The 20,081-nt window shown below is 36.8% G+C and overlaps 1 protein-coding gene across 1 annotated transcript; it reads right to left on the reverse strand.

Annotated features, from left to right (window-relative positions):
- Positions 1-15,006: 15,006 nt before the first annotated feature.
- Positions 15,007-19,387, reverse strand: LOC149800861 (uncharacterized). Its single transcript, XM_089956746.1, has 3 exons — positions 19,378-19,387; positions 17,108-17,335; positions 15,007-16,043 (listed from the first exon to the last, which is right to left on the reverse strand). The coding sequence occupies exons 1-3, from the start codon at positions 19,385-19,387 to the stop codon at positions 15,007-15,009; spliced, it is 1,275 nt and encodes a 424-aa protein (XP_089812872.1).
- Positions 19,388-20,081: the final 694 nt, after the last annotated feature.

Raw genomic sequence — 20,081 nt, forward strand, 5'->3', positions numbered from 1 at the left:
GGTTGATTTGATGGTTGCAGGAAATGTTTTGGTTTCAATCAAAGAAGGACGTGGATAGTTTGTTTCTTTAACTTTAGAGGAAATTAATTGCATAGAAATTAGGTTTAGAAGATTACAGAATTACTTTGTTGACGATATATTGGTCCTAATATATGTGCTTAGTGATTCGACAAGGTAATTAACACGCCCGTAGTAGAAAGAAGAAGCATCCTCCAATATTCACCCTCTGGTTTTGTTGCTTTTTTGCCGCTGCCATCCATTTGCAAAACAGAAACGAACATGGCACTAAATCAAACATATTGAACAAAAAGTCAAATATTTATGTCCTAATCACAGCGACAATTTGAATGTACTTATTTATGTTCACTGTACAGCTGAAAATGGCTTTGAGGACACATGGTACTAATGGTATGGAAAAATGGGAACCAGCCTGGAAATGGGTGAACCTAAAATAGAGTATATATGGATTTGGCTGACCAGGATTGGTTAATAATGTAAGTTATGTTGTAGGAAAAGAACCTTTTGAGAGCTTATCCTAGTTGTAAGTGAAAAAAATAGAGACATTGTTTTATTGATGGAATTTCAGTCCTTTAACAGTCTTGAATTTGGAACACTCAATACTAAAATTAGCACCTGACTCTTTGGTGCGGAATTGAAAGCACATGATTTAAACACATGCAGGTCCAGAAAATGCCGCGGTTCTTATCGTTTCCTCTACGCAGAAGCTGACATCCAGGTTTCATCTATACTAATAAATATAGGTTTGGTCATGAGCACTCAAAAATGTTAAGTTATTGAATTCTTAATATCATGGTGTTTGCATAGATTTACTGTTGGAACTGAATTAGTACTGTGAGTCCTTGAGGCATCCACTTCGTTAATCACGTAGAAAAGTATTCTCTCACCCACCCACCCACCCATACATGCAAATACGGATAAAAGAATCTTGAACAATATGTAGCAATAAACGATGATGAAAAGAAAGTTGTGGGGTGGGTAGGTGGGAAAACAAGTTGTAGCAGTAAGCAAAGAATAATAAATATAAATTTAAAAGGAAGAAGGTGGCAAAACAATAAAGAAAAAGAACGGGAAGGAAAATTCTTATAGAAGAAGGATGACGTGGGCACTAATGATCATTAAAAAGAACAAGAAGAAATTAACCAAGAAAGAACAAAAGCAACACCTATAGCAACAACAACAACAACAACAACAACAATAATAATAATAATAATAATAATAATAATAATAATAATAGTAATAATAATGACGACGACGGTGATGATACTACTACTACTACTACTACTACTACTGCTACTACTACTACTACTACTACTAATAATAATAATAATAATAATAATAACAATAATAATAATAATAATAATAATAATAATGATACAACAAGATGATGATGACAATGTTGATGATGATGCTGATGTTGCAGTTGTTCTTGATGATGATGTGGAGGAGGAAGAGAAGGAAGAGGCAGCTCAGAAAGAAAGGTTCTGCTGCTGCTAATGATGATGGTGATACTGTAATGATGATGGTGATACTGTAATGATGATGATACTGTAATGATAACGATGCTGTAATGATGATGATACTGTAAGGATGATGATAATGTAATGATGATGATACTCTAATGATGATGATAATGTAATGATGATGATACTGTAATTATGATGATACTGTAATGATGACGATACTGTAATGATGATGAAGATACTGTAATGATGATGATACTGTAATGATGACGATACTGTAATGATGATGAAGATACTGTAATGATGAAGATACTGTAATGATGAAGATACTGTAATGATGATGATACTGTAGTGATGGTGATACTGTAATGATGATGATACTGTAATGATGGTGATACTGTAATAATGATGATAATGTAATGATGAAGATAATGTAATGATGGCGATACTGTAATGACGATGATACTGTAATGATGATGATAATGTAATGATGACGATAATGTAATGATGGTGATACTGTAATGATGATGATAATGTAATGATGATGAAGATACTGTAATGATGACGATACTGTAATGATGATGATACTGTAATGATGATGAAGATACTGTAATGATGAAGATACTGTAATGATGATGATACTGTAATGATGATGATGCTGTAATGATGATGATAATGTAATGATGACGATACTGTAATGATGATGATACTATAATGATGAAATAATGTAATGATGAAGATACTGTAATGATGAAGATACTGTAATGGTGAAGATACTGTAATGATGATGATACTGTAGTGATGGTGATACTGTAATGATGATGATACTGTAATGATGGTGATACTGTAATAATGATGATACTGTAATGATGATGATACTGTAATGATGAAGATAATGTAATGATGGCGATACTGTAATGACGATGATACTGTAATGATGATAATAATGTAATGATGACGATAATGTAATGATGGTGATACTGTAATGATGATGAAGATACTGTAATGATGACGATGCTGTAATGATAATGATACTGTAATGATGATGAAGATACTGTAATGATGAAGATACTGTAATGATGATGATACTGTAATGATGAAGATAATGTAATGATGACGATACTGTAAGGATGAAGATACTGTAATGATGATGATACTATAATGATGAAATACTGTAATGATGACGATAATGTAATGATTATGATACTGTAATGGTGACGATACTATAATGATGATGACGATACTGTAATGATGACGATAATGTAATGATGATGGTACTGTAATGATGGTGATACTGTACTGATGACGATACTGTACTGATGACGATAATGTAATGATGATGAAACTGTCATGATGGTGATACTATTGTAATGAAGATAACAGCAAATAAATAAGTGTAGTAGGCTGGCAGATGATGAACTTAATAGACATGCTGAAACAAGAGTCATAACATAACCGTATAGATGGGTTTATTTACTTTTCATGGGTACATATCCATAAAATACTACTTGCACAGGTTGTTAAACCTCCCGCCAAAATTACCACAAATATTTGTACACAGTAACAGCAATTTATAGGAAAATTATCTTTGCCCTTCAAGGATATATCTCACAGAAACATCTGCATGCATTCATACAGTTTAGAAAAATGCCCTTCTAAATATAGACACTAAAAAGTAATAATTGCATTGGGTTACTACGACTGTTACCTGATATGCTTATTTTCCCATTGCTACAAAAACGTATTCTTCTGAGCAAAACTTTACATATACAAAAAACTTATATTAACGACTGAGAAGGGGGAGGGGGCGTAAGAAAGACATATAGAGGGGGCTTACGGCAAATGATGGAATATGACAAAGTCAGGGGCAAGCAAAGAAAAGAAGATTCGTGGCCTTTGACTAGAAGTTAAGTTATTCATCGACACTTCAAAACTGCACGAAAATCGTGTAAAGGAACTTTATCAAATTGTTCATAAATGGCGCATTCCTTACGTTTACGATCTCCATATCTGGCAAGCTACATCAAGAATTGTTTATGTGGAAAGAAGCGTACATGGAAATGTAAAGTGAGTATATAGGACACTACTATTTCATTTTGATGAGTAAGGTACAATGGACGTGGAATACTATTGTGGGACACCACTATTCATTGTGATGAGTAAGGTACGATGGACGTGGAATACTGTTGTGGGACACTGCTATTTCATTTTGATGAGTAAGGTACAATGGACGTGGAATACTACTGTGGGACACCACTATTTCATTGTGATGAGTAAGGTACGATGGACGTGGAATACTATGGTGGGACACCACTATTCATTGTGATGAGTAAGGTACGATGGACGTGGAATACTATTGTGGGACACCACTATTCATTGTGATGAGTAAGGTACGATGGACGTGGAATACTGTTGTGGGACACTGCTATTTCATTTTGATGAGTAAGGTACGATGGACGTGATATACTATGGTGGGATACTACTATTTCACTGTGATGAGTAAGATACGATTACATGGAATTTTATTTTGGAACACTATTACTACATTATGACGCGTAAGATACGATGGACATGGAATACTATGGTGGGACACCACTATTTCCTTTACCTGAGTAAGATACGATTGATATGGAATACTATGGTGGAACACTACTATTCAGTTTGATGAGTAAGATACGATGGACATGGAATACTATGCTGGGACACTGCTATTTCACGTTGACGGGTAAGATCCGACGGACACGGAATACTATGGTGAGACACTACACTTTCATTGTGATGGGTAAGATACGATAGACATGGCTTACTATGATGGGACACTACTCCTTCATTGTGATTAGTATGATACGATGGACATGGCTTACTATGGTGGGACACTGCTTTTTCATTGTGATTAGTAAGATACGATTGCATGGAATAATATGTTGTGACACTGCTATTTCATTGTGATTAGTAAGATACGATTGCATGGAATAATATGTTGTGATACTGCTATTTCATTGTGATGAGTAAAACTGGGTGTACGTGGAATACAGCATTGGATATTAAGACTCTTCTAATGAATTATGATTAAGAATATCGTATGTGTACGAAATAATGTGGTGGATATATCGGACACTACTATTTGAATGTGATCAGAATGATTTTATGAATATGGAAAACTATGGTGGATTTTGGCGTATGGACCGGATTTCCGAGACAGGCTATATCTTTCAGTTACGCAAAGGTCCGATAATCAACTTTTACGTCGATTCTCGCAAAGCTGTGCGCAAGAAAAGGCCTGAACTACTTCCTTTATAATGTACATTATGTATATATATATATTGTCAGGAAATATGAGATCGTAAGATTATATAATGACAAGCCTGTGGTGTAAATATGCGGTCGTACGATTATCTAATAGCACGTCTGTGGGGTAAATCTGTGGTCGGAATATTATTTAATGACAGGCCGGGGGAGGGGGGGGGGGGAAATCGGTGGTCGTAAGATTATTTAAAGACAAGCCTGTGGTGTAAATATATGGTCTTAAGTGTATCTAATGACAAACCTGTAGGAGTAAATTTGTGGTCATAAGATTAGCTAAAGACAAGACTTCCCGGCAACCAGCGTCCATCTCTTTATTTATCATTCGTTAGCAGAAAGGACATTACTTGAGGAAAAGTAAAGCTTACGCCATCACAGAAACTCCAGGGAAAATACTTACATTCTTGTTAATATGAAATGCATGATTTCAGATCATTTCTTTCAGTACACGTGCTACATAGACGTTGATATCTGTGCATTTCGTCAAATTTAACAGTTAATTGGTAAACTGAAAATGAAGGGTTCAGAGGGAAATGCTCTACCTGTGTAATGAAGGGTTTAAAAGAAACTGCTCTACGCGTGTAATGAATGGTTTAAAGGGAAATGCTCTACCTGTGTCATGAAGGGTTTAAAGCAAAATTATCTATCTGTGTAATGAAGGTTTTAAAGGGAAATGATCTACCTGTGTAATGAAGGTTTTGAAGGGAAATGATCTACCTGTGTAATATTCCTGTATTTTAGTATGAATAATATTAAGGTAGTGTCATCAAGAATCATTCTAACAAAATATAAAGCACGTGCATATCACTTAGTATGCTAGTATGCTGTACTTATACACTGACGATTTAGTTGATGAAGTTGATCAACCCGCGTGCCATGCAACTGTTAATATAAATTATTTATATCTGACATTTCATTGTGCGTTTGGAGACATTGATACCGTTATATTCTATATAGAAACAATTAGATAAATTGCAGTAAAGAAATAGTTATGTGTCTTGTTGTAATATTCGTAGTAACTATATAAATGTAGTGCATAACCAATTGCCCTTTGGACTGATTCTGTCAATATCACTAGTAGTAGTATTAGTAGTAGTAGATATAATGGTAGTAGTAGTAGTGGTGGTAGTAGAAATAGTGGTAGTAGTAGTTGTTGTTTTTGTTGTTGTTGTAACATGCTGGCAATGGAAGTGGTTGGGTGTTCTAACAAGTGCTTCAAAACCAAAGGTCCTCGCTTTTCATGTCAGCCTGATTCATAAAAGATGTTGGAGAAGGACATCAATATTTAAACTCTGTGCTGGTTATCTTGTCCAAAGAAAGAGTCCAAATGAACACCAAGCTGGATGTCTTGTCCGAAGAAAGGGTTAAAATGAACACCGTGCTGTATATCTTGTCCAAAGAAAGATCAAAATAAGTACAAAATAACACGGACTTTTGAATCAGCTATTAATCACTTCACATCATTAGCTTTAAGTTGACTACTCATCCATGGTTTGATTCGGCAAGGAATATTGTTTCTCGGGCGACCAGAAATCAAAATTTTCCTTTTACGTATGTAATTCTCTACATATTTTAATTCGACTGTAATGTTTATAAATTAAATATCGTGAGCGGGTAGTGATTATATTGCGTGGAAGATACCACGATTCCGTAAATTGCTGAGTTTTTCCGAGTTTTCATGAGACGACAGATCACGTGGTCCCGTGACGCAATACCAGCCAGTCCTCGAATACAAACATAAACATGGCGAGCGAGGCAGACAGGAGGAGGAGACCACATTTGGGTTACACATTCAAAAGTTGAATCTGCTGTCTGATATAATAGCTTATATACTGTACTGGTCAGTGCTAAAAGAAATTTTTTTAGGCACAGGCCCAGGGATGGTGACTTAAATAAGAACTCAAGCCCTGACTGAAATTCCTCAAGCCCAGACAGTTCATACCTGTCAAGTCTCAAGCCGGGAGAAAAACCTCCCGATTTTGGGGGTATTTCCTCATCTACATCCCGATCTCGTAATATCTCTCAATTTGTCGCAGCGAAGTCCCGATTATTACATTATGTCTGTCAATTTTCATTTGTCAGAAGAAAAAAAAACAAACAACCCAAACCGTTTATAAATAGATATAACGTATGCAATCCACAGTCTAAACTGCCACACTGCAGACATCGTAGCGATATAATTGAAAACGTGTCAAAGCTTGGTTAAAAATTCAAATCACACGCACACACATCTAAATCCGGCACTGGACGAATTAATTAATATCACACAACATTTTTTTTTCTTCAGTAAATAGAACGTGAAGATTAAACATTATTCAAGTAAATTTCAGATGTTTTTAAACAACTACAACAGTACTATAGTAACAAAAAAAAAAAAAGAATAAAAATGTCACCAATTAGCTTAAACGAATGATCACTGTGAATGCTGTGAAATTTTCTCTGCAAACAAAATCGCATCTCCATTTCCGCCAAAGAAACTCGGCTAGTTAACACCTGATATTCCTCTACCATATATGTAAAGTTTAATTACCATGATTAAATTAAAATAAGGAATAAAACACAATATACCATGCAGTATATGTGCCCCAAAATAACTAATTCAGACTATACATTTTATTCAGCAAACAGTGTTACATGCATTAAGACTTAAACCTAAGGAAATAAGGTGGGGAATAAAACGTGAGAAGAACAGTTGCCACATGTACGGTAACTTGTGACTGCAGATTTGAACTGTTAAAATGAAGTCCTTGGCATCGTAAGTAACAACAAAATAGGCATCGTTTATTTAGCAAAAAATTGCTGGTGCTTACACACACTGTCGAACATGCACATTGGGGCAAGGGGGTTGGGTCAATAGTCCCCCCCCCCCAGTTTCTATTGTCAGCCAGTTAATGCGAAACTTTTACCTCTTTTTTTTTAATCGCTGCTATTTAAACTGCCCAAGGGATAGTTTTATATCAGTTCCAATCATTACGGATTACTGTTTATACATACTACATGTAACAGGCATACACTCAAATTTTTTTTTAATTTTTAATTTTTTTAAGATTACTGAAAATTGTGTTTTCTCGAAACATGACAGGTTTAGAATCTTATTTTTAGCAAAGCTTCTATTTGATTAAAATCAGATCTAAATTTCACATAGGACAGTGGTGATTTGATTTAGATTGTGACGTGTTAAGGCATGTATGTCAACATCTTGAAAATACATTTACTAATTTCACCTTTATCTTTGGAAAAGAAAAACAAAATGTTGTCCACAGGCTTTTCTTAATGTTCTATTACACCAGTAAGCAACGCAGAACGGCATTGTCTTTTACTCTGGCAACTCCCACTTGGGCTGCTGGAGTCGCTACTATGACGTCACATCCCGAAAGTAACCGAATAGGCGCGGAAATTTTGCATACGAGGTCACGGAAATTCAGCTCCTAGAAGATAGGCCAATATTTAAATATTGGCACTACGGTTGCAGATGATACTTCAGAATAAGGTTTTCTGCTGTAGCACTTTTATTATTATTCTATATTTCCATTGGTTTCTGGTCTCCTTTAACATAAATATGTCTATCCACTGTACTAGCAATCAAACAACAAATTTTAGAATGAGCTATATCAGCTCCGTTTATATTCAGTTAACGTAAAGTAGTTCACTTTTCAACGGAATATCAAAAATATCAAACATTTCTCTTATTATCAAGTCACCGATTGCTAGAAACTGAGCACGTGATTTTGAAGGCTGAATTGCATTCATCACCACTTGAAGGAAGATAATATTTCCTTTGCCGGAAATTTGACCTTGAATTTACAGCTCGCTTAGATATCTGGCTTACTCTCAATGACACACTGCACATTTTACCCACAGCAGTTTCTTTGAGACTGAAATTTAGGGTCAGTCTGCAGAAGAGGGAAGTGGTTAGTAGATGCAGATTTGACTTAAGTCCCGAATTGTTCGTTTCACTTATCTGAAAAGTGACTGGAAGAAAATGGCCATGGTACGAACATGTCAGTCTGGGAATATCAAGCCTGAATGTTGTATTATATCCACGAGGAATGAACTCCTGGGTCATAACATATGTTAGACTGGGAATATCAAGCCCTGAAGATATTATTCTATCCACGAAAACTTAACGCCTGGGTCATAACCTAAATCAGGCTGGGAATATCAAGCCCTGAAGATTTTAAAATATCCACGAAAACTTAACCCCTTTGTCACGACATAGACAAATGAATACATGCAACAGGCTTTAGTCCAGGGTCCATTCATAGTTCTAGGGGATCATCCCTTGAATAATAATTTGGAAACGACTCCGAACCCTCTCTTGTAACCATACATACACTAGCTGGGCATGAAAGGAAAAATAAGTACATGCAACATTGGACTCTGGTACATCCTTATCTCCAATGGAATAATGCCACGAGTCATTGCTTGGAAACTATCCCAACCAAAAATCTATATACATACTTAATAGGTATGAAACGATACATGTACGTTGTTGTTGTTATGTGGTTTAACGCCAAGATAGGTCATCTATCTTTTTATTGTCTTCTTAGGACATTCTGAACGGAGAAGAGAGACTGAGACAAATGGGATTCGACACGTGTATGACTAAGATACAGTTTGTAAGGACACGACTATCAAATGTTTGTCCACGATAACTTTTCATGAAATTAATCATCATTGAACAGATTCCTTTGTCTCTTAAGAAATTTTGATCAGTTAAACATTCATTATTTTGACGTGCCCATAATAAATCCAGTAAAATATTCTAGGTATACAACTTCAACCTTAATCCAATTAGACATGTGTGGATTTGTTCTTATTTCTTTATCACGTACTGTTTAGATGACACTGAAAAAAGTCTTATTTGAACTTTTAATATTCATATTCCAATAACCTGGTGTTTTATGTCTTGTATAGACATGGTCTTTTATGCCTGTTATAGACATGGTGTTTTATGTCTGGTATAGACATGGTCTTTTATGCCTGTTATAGACATGGTGTTTTATGTCTTGTATAGACATGGTCTTTTATGCCTGTTATAGACATGGTGCTTTATGTATGGATGGTGTTTTATGCCTGACACAGACATGGTGTTTTATGTCTGGTATAGACATTGTGTTTTATGTCTGGTATAGACATTGTCTTTTATGTCCGGTATAGGCATGGTGTTTTATGTCTGGTATAGACATGGTGTTTTATGTCTGGTATAGACATTGTGTTTATGTCTGGTATAGACATTGTCTTTTATGTCCGGTATAGACATGGATTTTTATGTCTAGCATATACATGGTGTTTTATGTCTGGTATAGACATGGTGTTTTATGTCTGGTATATACATGGTGTTTTATGTCTGGTATAGACATGGTGTTTTATGTCTGGTATATACGTTGTGTTTTATGTCTGGTATAGATATGGTGTTTATTCCTGTTATAGACGTGGTCTTTTATGTCTGGTATAGACATGGGGTTTTATGTTTGGTATAGACATAGTCTTTTATGTCTGGTATATACATGGGGTTTTATGTCTGGTATAGACATGAGGTTTTATGTCTGGTATAGACATTGTGTTTTATGTCTGGTATAGGCATGGTGTTTTATGTCTGGTATAGACATGGTGTTTTATGTCTGGCATATACATGGTGTTTTATGTCTGGTATAGATACGGTGTTTATTCCTGTTATAGACATGGTCTTTTATGTCTGGTATAGACATGGCCTTTTATGTCTGGTATAGACATGAGATTTTATGTCTGAGATAGACATGGGTTTTATGTCTGGTATAGACATAGTCCTTTATGTCTGGTATAGACATGGCCTTTTATGTCTGGTATAGACATGAGATTTTATGTCTGGTATAGACATGAGATTTTGTGTCTGAGATAGACATGGGGGTTTATGTCTGATATAGACATGCTGTTTTATGTCCGGTATAGACATGGTGTTTTATGTCTGGTATAGACATGGTGTTTTGTGTCTGGTATAGACATGGTGTTTTATGTCTGGTATAGACATATCATACTGAAGCAGCATATACTTATTACACACATAATAAGAGCCACTTGTTAATTGGAAAAACTGCAAGTCACACTTGCACTTTTATTTACCACCATTCTTCAAAAATCAAAATATAAATAACAATAATGTATAATACCGTCCATCTAGCTTTGCTCTTTGATACAACAAATCGTCAGCCTTTTCCCCACCCGTTACGATCGTCCAGACAGGAAAATCGCTCATAATTTCTCGACAAACGTTTATCACACCCAAAGTACGAATTGTCCCGTCAATACTGGATATATTCGTGTCCATACTGACCATAGTTGTATCAGTTCGGAACATATTCGTGTCAAAATTGATCACATTCGTGGCAATACGTGCAGAATTCGTGCCAGTACTGACCATATTCATGTCAATACTGAACATGTTCTATTTAAGAAAAAAAGAACAAAAATATGCCAAGTATTGATGATGCAATACTTATTGGGTTCTGTTTATTTTGAAAACAAAAGTTAATAACTATTACTTTACCTTAAGAAATGGAACCGTCTTGTAGCATTATCATTAAATTCCACTGCATATGTCGCTGTGCTATCTCCAATTGTTTGCACTTAGGTGTATGTTTTATATTAATGATGTTGCACTTTATTCAAATCCCATGTGCTGAGAAAAACTTTATCTAAAATATTGCATCCGCCATGGCAAAGTCATTGTTCTTCGACCAGACTCCAAAATGAATGGAAGATATTCCATAATGTCTGGGTACTATGAATGTTATAACAGTAACAGAATGGAATACAAACAAATCCAGTCTAATAAGAGAGAGGCATTGGTAAATATCTCTGTGGAAAAAATGGTTTGATTAAAAGAAGGTACTTCATATATATATATATATATATATATATATATATATATATATATATATATATATATATATATATATATATATATATATATATATATATATATATATATGTGTGTGTGTGTGTGTGTGTGTGTGTGTGTTGCAACATTACCAGAAATTAACCTCAGCAAACTAATCGGCTAAACCCTTTCTTGGTTAGTACATTATTACATTGTGCTCTTCATATATTGTATTGTTACACTGGACAACAAATTTTTACAAAAGTCATGTTACTGAAATAAAATTAGTCAATTCTTATCAATTTTTATGTGCTGAACACGAATATGACAGTCAAATTGCAAAATTGGCTCTAGTTTTTTTGTAATCTGCAAGAAATTAATGTTTACATAACGAAATGCATTCCAATAGTAAAAGGTCAACTGTAATAGCCTACCTATAAAAAATCAAGTCATTGACTACATGTTAGATTTCTTCGCCTGTCTCTTGTACAGCTGTTCGGGAGCATCTCTGAGGAGTGTCCAGCAGTAGTCAGCCAGCATTGTAGTGGACCATTTTCCCTGGTATCTTTGTTCCATTGTTGCGATATCTTGATGAAAACGTTCGCCGTGTTCATCACTAACAATACCACAGTTGCTAGGAAATAAATCCAAATGGGAATGAAGGAAGTGAATCTTTAGAGACATATTGCAGCCAAGTTTCTTATACTTCATCAACATGTCTTCTACTAGTTCCTTATAGTTTTCTGCCCTAACATTTCCGAGGAAGTTTGTAGAAACTAGGCGAAAAGCATTCCATGCTTGTTTCGCGTCACCTTCCAGCAAGTTGTTGAACCGGTCATCTTTGAAAAGCTCTCGAATCTGAGGACCCACAAAAACTCCCTCTTTAATCTTTGCTTCGCTGAGTCGAGGGAATTTTTCATGCAGGTATCGGAATGCTGGCAAAGTCCGGTCAATGGCTTTCACGAAGTTCTTCATCAAACCTAGTTTGATGTGAAGGGGTGGTAGCAAGATTTTCTGAGCCTCAACCAGAGCTGGGTGTTGGATATTCTTCTCTCCAATGGCTACATTCTGCCTGTGAGTCCATTCCTTCCTCATGTAGTGCATTTCCCTTGCTCGGCTATCCCACTCGCATAAGAAACACATGTATTTTGTATATCCTTGCTGCAGTCCCATTAAAAGGGCAACTACCTTCAAATCACCACAGAGGTGCCAGCTGTACTTGTTATACTCAATGGAATTCAGTAGCTGCCTTAAGTTATCGTATGTCTCTTTCATGTGGACAGCATACGCTACTGGAATAGATGGAAGAATGTTTCCATTGTGCAAAAGCACAGCCTTGAGACTTAGTTTCGAAGAGTCCACAAATAGTCTCCATTCTTGTGGGTCATGAGTGATTTTTAAAGCATTCATGAGGCCCTCAATATCGGAACAGAATATCAGATTACTTTCATTTCTGAAGAAAGGCTCCAATTGCTGGTGGCGCTTTCGATATGCAGTAATTGTGACATCTTCTTCTAGAAGATTCCATTGTTGGAGTCTTGATCCTAGCAATTCTGCCTTGTTCTTTGATAAGTCCAAATCACGAATCAGGTCATTTAGTTCTTCCTGTGTTATTCTGTGTGGGGTTGATGATGCACCACAGTGAAAATCTGGATCACTGCATGCTGATGGACCAGGAGAAGAACAGGTCGACTCACCTTTGTCTTCGTCAGATGAATCAAGAGAATATTCTGCTGGAGGTTCTGGAATAGGAAGTCCCCCACCATGTGGAACTGGTCTCAATGCAGACGGAATGTTTGGGTAGACTATTCTCGACTTCTTTCGCTTCGTTATTCCACCGGAAAGAGGAGGAACCAAGCAGAAGTAACAGTCATTTAGGTGGTTGCTTGGCTCTCTCCACACCATTGGGACTGCAAACGGCATTGATGACCTTTTGCAATTCAACCACTGTGAAAGCTGTGTTGTACATGTAGCACAGCATATATGCGGAGACAAAGGCTTGTCTTGGTCACCAACCTTGCATCCGAAGTAAAGATGATATGCCTTCTTCACTTGAGAATTGATACTTTTCTTCTGGTTGGCAAATGTCACTTCCCCACAAATATAGCAAAAATTGTCCGCGGTATTAACACACTTTCGAGGCATTACTGTTCTTTATTTTACGTAAATGGATAAAATAATAAGTTTTATGTAACAGTAGCTTGAACTGTCTCGCACAACGTCTAAAATATTTTAAATGCTGAACCTATCTGATTGGGCTTTATATAGTACACTGCTTACGTCAGCTTCAGCAGCCGCCTGGCATTAGTATAATAGGCCTACACATGTATAGTACACTGCTGACGTCAACTTACTTCAGCAGCCGCATGGCATTAGTATTGCATTGCATCAGAAAATGATGCAATCAACTGTGGATGATGTGAGCATGATGGTATTATGCAATGTTACATCATTATTCCGGATGTTGCTGCAGTCCTACTGGAGAAATTTACACAGTGAAACATAGAAAATGAGGTATATGAATATCTTCAAAACGAGAGCCAATACAAATTTTTCACGGTTATATTCGTGTTCGGCACACCAAAATACTACAGATTAGGGCCTTTTCAAGTCAGTAATGATTTCACTGTTGACCAGTGTTATTGTTGACTTTTGTATAACCGTTTCTATGGCGGATATTGTGTGATGTCTTTGTGTCACTATTTTCATGTTGTCCTGAACTCATTCTATACTGATTGAGGGAGAGTGGTCATGTTTCGTATACTTTTCTGAGGGGGATGAGTTGATGATAATAACGGAAGGATATTGCGGAAATGTTGCTGCTGATGTTTTAGGGGTTTAACGCCATTTATCAGCACAACGTACGACATATAGTATACATGGCAGCCAGTATAAAGGATGGAGGACGAACCCGGGAAAATCACGAAAAGAACCACCGACGAACGGGAAGCTACTGGCAAGTTTTCTCACTTTCTTCGAGGTATGAACCCACGCAGACAGAGATGAGATGGAAGTGATCCGTAACGAAGAGCGCTTTAGACCACTAGGCCACTCGAGGCCCCTGTGGTCAGGGGCGGATTAAGGCTCACTGGTGCCCTAAGCACTGACAAATCTTGGTGCCCCCCTCCTTTCCACGCTGACCCAGTCCATTTTAGTTGTTGACCTGTCTGGCCAGATATACAATGCAGGTTGCAGCAGTACAAAAATTTATTCATATGATAACACAATATACTTTACAAACTAAGCCAAGCTTAGGCTACATAAAGTTCTACAAAAATGCAATACAACATCTATTTTAATATTTCACAAGTTAAATGTATCAAAGTTCCAATTATCATGACCTGAAAGGCATTTTTCTACATTTCATTTTCGCAAAATCACTGATAACATCCTCAAAATTAATACTTCTCTTGTTAATATACACAGTGAGTCGAGTCTTTCTTGAAGCATAACTGATCTATTAGGGCTTTTTACACGTTTCAGTTGTGAGAAAGACCTCTCTGTTGTGCAGTTGGTGACCATTAATGTTAAAAATATTCTTAAGGCAATTTCAACATTTGGAAAGGCACTCTCTAGTTTGTCTTCTGTAATTGTGTTGTAAAGTTTCATGTGAGTGAAAGATGTTTTCTTGGTTGTTTTAAATTTATGAAGAACATATGAATGGAACTGCTGAAGCTCTGTAGACAAAGTGTTGTTCATGTCATCTGGATAAGCATCAATGAGTGTCTGACAAGTCTTTGAGTACCTTTCACTTTCTGATAATTGGGAATTAGCACCTTGTTGGGTGGCATTAGGAACATCTGTCAGACAAGAGAATCTTTCTGCTATTTCAGTGTACACCTTTCGTCTCCTCCTCATTTCCGTTTCTAACTTTTCGACAATTACATAAAAAGTGGAGATACGGAATTTGTCTCTGGCACTGAGAATGACCTCTGGTGCATTTCCATCGTTGGGCATTCTCTGTCTTATACGCTTACTTTCTACACCAGGGAGCATGTCTTTTGCAAGTGATTTAAATCTTTCAAACTCATCTCTTGATGTGTGCAACTGGTCTGCCAACGATGAATACAAATCTGCACATGTTTGCAAGATCACATTTTCACTTTGAAGAAGTTGACTTGTCCTATGAAACGTTTCTAAAGTTTCATTCCAAAAACTCAGCATGAAGACAAATTCCAGTTCTTGCATCTTGTTTGCAATATTCTTTGCCTCCCTTCTAGTGTCACCTTTTTGCAACTGGTCATCTGATAAATCTTCCAAAGCTTCTAGAATCTTGAAGAAAGAGTTGATAATTTCTGCAGTTGCCACAGCATGTGCTTCCCATCTGGTGTCTGAAAGTGATTTCAACACTTTTTCATTTCCAATGCAATCTTTGAGAATTCTCCACCGAGCAGTTGAGGCTGAAAAGAATGTGTAGAGCAGCTGTACAGTGGAAACGAAATCTACTGCAACTTGACAGCAATCCACAGTACTTCGTCGAACTAAATTTAGTGAATGAGCTGCACAGGGTACATAAATGGCAAACTGATTTGCATCAAAAGTTTTTGCTGCATGCCATTGTAACGTCCAGACATGTTGGCAGCATTGTCGTATGACTGCCCTCTGCATTTAGCAAAATCCAATTTACAATCATCACATAAGCACTTCAACACCTGCTGTGCCATAGCTTCACCAGTGTGGTTTTGTAATTCCACAAATGTGATAAATCGTTCAACTGGCTGTCCATCTTGCAAGTATCTGAGCACTATGCTCAGTTGGTCAACATGCGAAAGATCAGGCGTTGAGTCCACAGACAGACTGAAGTACCCAGAAACATTAATTTCGTCAATGATGACGGAGTGCACTTTCTTTGCCATTAACTCAATAAGTTCTTCACATATCATTTTGGACAGGTACGAAGGGTTGCCTTTTCCAGCATTGCCATACCGTAATATGTGAGCAGCCAAGAATGGGTCAAACTGACTTATTAATTCAAGTAGCCCTAAATACTTCCCATTATTGAGAGACCCAAATTTTTTCTCTTTTCCTCAGAATGCCAATCCTCGTTCAGCCAGTGTGCAAATGACTGCTACAACACGCCGAAGCACATTCTCCCAGTAATTGTACTCCTCTTCAATTTGTTTTTCCAGTGGCTGTGTCAAGCCTAAGCCTTGTTTCCGAGTTAAATATGTCAACATGGCATCTAGGTGAGTTGTACTTTTTTCATGGTTGTCAATTACAGCAGTGTTTCGCCAATCTCTGAATCCTTCATTTCTAGCAAAATGCGTTGACCCTTTGGGCGCAAATAGTTTACAAACAAAACAGTAAACTGATCCTTTTGAAGGAGATTACAACAGCCATTCTCTCTTGTAATGTTCACCATTGGCTTTTATTCCAAAAAAGATTTTCTGTGAACAGTATCTCTTTGGCTTCCCAATGATGAAATTGTGACACGATTTGTGAAATGGTCCATTATGGTGCTGACATTCCCTGGGTCCACAAGCAACCCAGTAAGTCACATCATCACCATAAAATTCATCCCACAACCCTGGGTCCTTAGCTTTGTTCATTTCATCCTTGGTCAGTTCTCTAAACTTCTTGGACAGTTCAAAAGCATTTACACATCTTGTCGTAGAACTAGGTCCAGGTTGTGGCACTTCATCATGTGCAACGTCATCATGAAAATCAGGTCTTGCACCAACACTGCCTGTTTCTGATGAAGGAGATAGATTTTATTCACTTGCTGTCTCTGAAGACTGACACTGGTTTTAATCTGGATCATCTTTCTCTGCAGTTTGTAAGAAGAAATCTGTCAGCTTTCCAGTCTTGGCTACAACAGACAGATTCTTTTGCTCGTTCTCTTTAGCACGTTTTCTCTTTTCCGCACCACTCAACTGAACACGCTTCATGACAACTGAATTTGGCTCCACAAAAGGTCTCAAAAAAGATCGACAGATAAGAGACAACTATTTATACTAATTAAATAAAGGATCATTGAAGCTGTATGACATCTTACTAGTGCAGTGGTCTTAGATTTCCAAGGATATCGCACACATCATGTCTGAGGCACAGAGGTCAGTCGAGAATATTCCACAACAGGAAACATGTGACAGTGTTAATGGCCTTACTGACCGACAGAGGTCAGAGTGCACTGCGCCAGCAGTGCTCCTTGTGGTACACCTGGGAAGATAACCCTAGGGTGCACCATGGTCAAGAAACAGAACATTGTGATCAATTTGCACTAGTTTTATCAATTTTTTTTACAACTCTTCATTCGTTTTTTTTTTCTTTTCACCCTTTTCTCAACTTTGTGGTGCCCCCTTTGGCCCTGGTGCCCTAAGTACGTGCTTAGTCTGCTTAATGGTTAATACGCCCCTGCCTGTGGTCGAAACAAAATTTAAGAAAATAAACATTTGTAACACAGCTTCCAACTCTAGTTTTAAAAGTGCCCAAAACAGTTTTGTTTGATATTACTAGGATGTATGTGTTATACTTTTCCCTATGATACGGATGTATGTGTTATACATTTCCCTATGATAAGGATGTATGTGTTATACATTTCCCTATGATACGGATGTATATGTGTTACACATTTCCCTATGATAAGGATGTATGTGTTATACATTTCCCTATGATAAGTAATATCATTTATCTCATTTCTATATATACATGATACAATTTTCGTATGTATGAATGTCACGTGAGATATGCCTTTCTCACCCATGCGACAAAGAAACTTAGATGTTTTGCTAACCTTACTGTTCTTATATCAGTCTGATTGTTTCAGTCTGGATGTGTCAGTGATGGTGCCAAAACGCTAAGAACTCCTTTTAAAAAGAAGAAACCCTTGTTGTTATCTGCTGTACCTAACGGAATTGTTCTAAAATCAAACAACAACATTATAGATACAATAAAAAAACATATACTAACTTAAGGTCTCTCAAACTTTGAGAACACACTATATGAAACATTTTGAGAGATACTGACACACAAACGCACATGAAGTCGGGCTATGTGGTATTATGTTAAAAACTACAGCTCATTCCACACAGCATGGTGAATTTGATCCTATCCGTAGACCTAACTCGGTAAATTTTCAGGTCAGTGCCATTGCCTGATACATAAAGGGACCTAATTAGTTTTAAATATTTCGTGTGAAGCGGAATAGATACTGTTAGCTACATTTAATGACAATGACGTGAAAATTTTCTGAGCTAGAGACGGGATAAATTTCGCGATGTTGTGTGGAACGAACTATGACAGAAAACAATGTTCCAGGTACACACACTGTACAGACAATGACAACAACAAAAATGAAAATCCAACCTCTCTCAAGAGCCACCGCAACAACAAGAAATGTTTTATATCAGAGCTGTATTTTTCAAGCGTTTTCAAATACTTCCAACAGCTTCCGCAAAGACTGCATCAACAAGAAATGTATTATATCAGACCTGCCTTTTTCAAGTGTTTTCAAACACTTCCAAGAGCGCCAGTTGAATCGAAAATTGTAAACAAATTAAAATTTCTGCACTTACCAATTAAAAAGGTTCATTCATCAGTCCACATGCTATTCCACAAGACTTCCATGTAGAGGCTCATTGCACCAGTAATAACAACACTTGCTATATTTCCACGAAGGAAAATATTAATTTCCTAGAATACCATGAATTATAAAATTGATCCATCACTACACACTTAGTTCGAACTGTATGGTAGTCTGTACCATGTATTGTAACGTATCGTACCGTTACTTACCATGAAACATTTTCCAAATTAGAAGTGATGAAAGTTAAACTTTATACGTATAAAATATATTAATAAATTATTGTTATTTTCTTATGAAACCAATCGATTAAATATGATAATACAGGAATAATATTAAATGGTTTTATTTTCCTATTTTCTCATGCGTACAACTTGCTTACATAGGGTCGAAAGGTCGCCCCATTGCCCGCATTAACATATTCAAATAAATGCACAGCACTGTATTTTGAACAACAATAGCACGTGGCTCGAGACGCTCTTTGTCCAAAACCTAACAATTATAGCTTTTTTAAAATTGATTTTTCCCTTTCTAAGAAACGCATAAATAGATAGAATCTGCCTAGATAATTGACTACTCCAGTGGCCCACTGGTTAGAGCTTCCGCCTCGGTTGTGGGAGGTAGCGGTTTCAAACTCGGACCGAGTTATACCAAACACTTATAAAACAGGAATTTACAACTGCCTGGCTAGGCATTCAGCATTAAGAGGTTAGTGTTAGGACTGGCAGGCCTGGTGTCAGGATAATATGACTGGGTAGGACATCTTGCTAGATATCTGCGGAATGATGCCATAGTGCTAGACATTACTATAAACTGTCACACTGCAGACATCGTAGCCATATGACTGAGAAGAAAAAAATGTTAAAGCTACGTTAAAAGTCTAAATCACACACACACAAACACACTTAAAAAATTA

The sequence above is a fragment of the Sinohyriopsis cumingii genome, chromosome 4 (genome assembly GCF_028554795.1).
Source record: "Sinohyriopsis cumingii isolate HCF-2022 chromosome 4, ASM2855479v2, whole genome shotgun sequence".
In the NCBI taxonomy this organism is placed as follows: Eukaryota; Metazoa; Mollusca; class Bivalvia; order Unionida; family Unionidae; genus Sinohyriopsis; species Sinohyriopsis cumingii.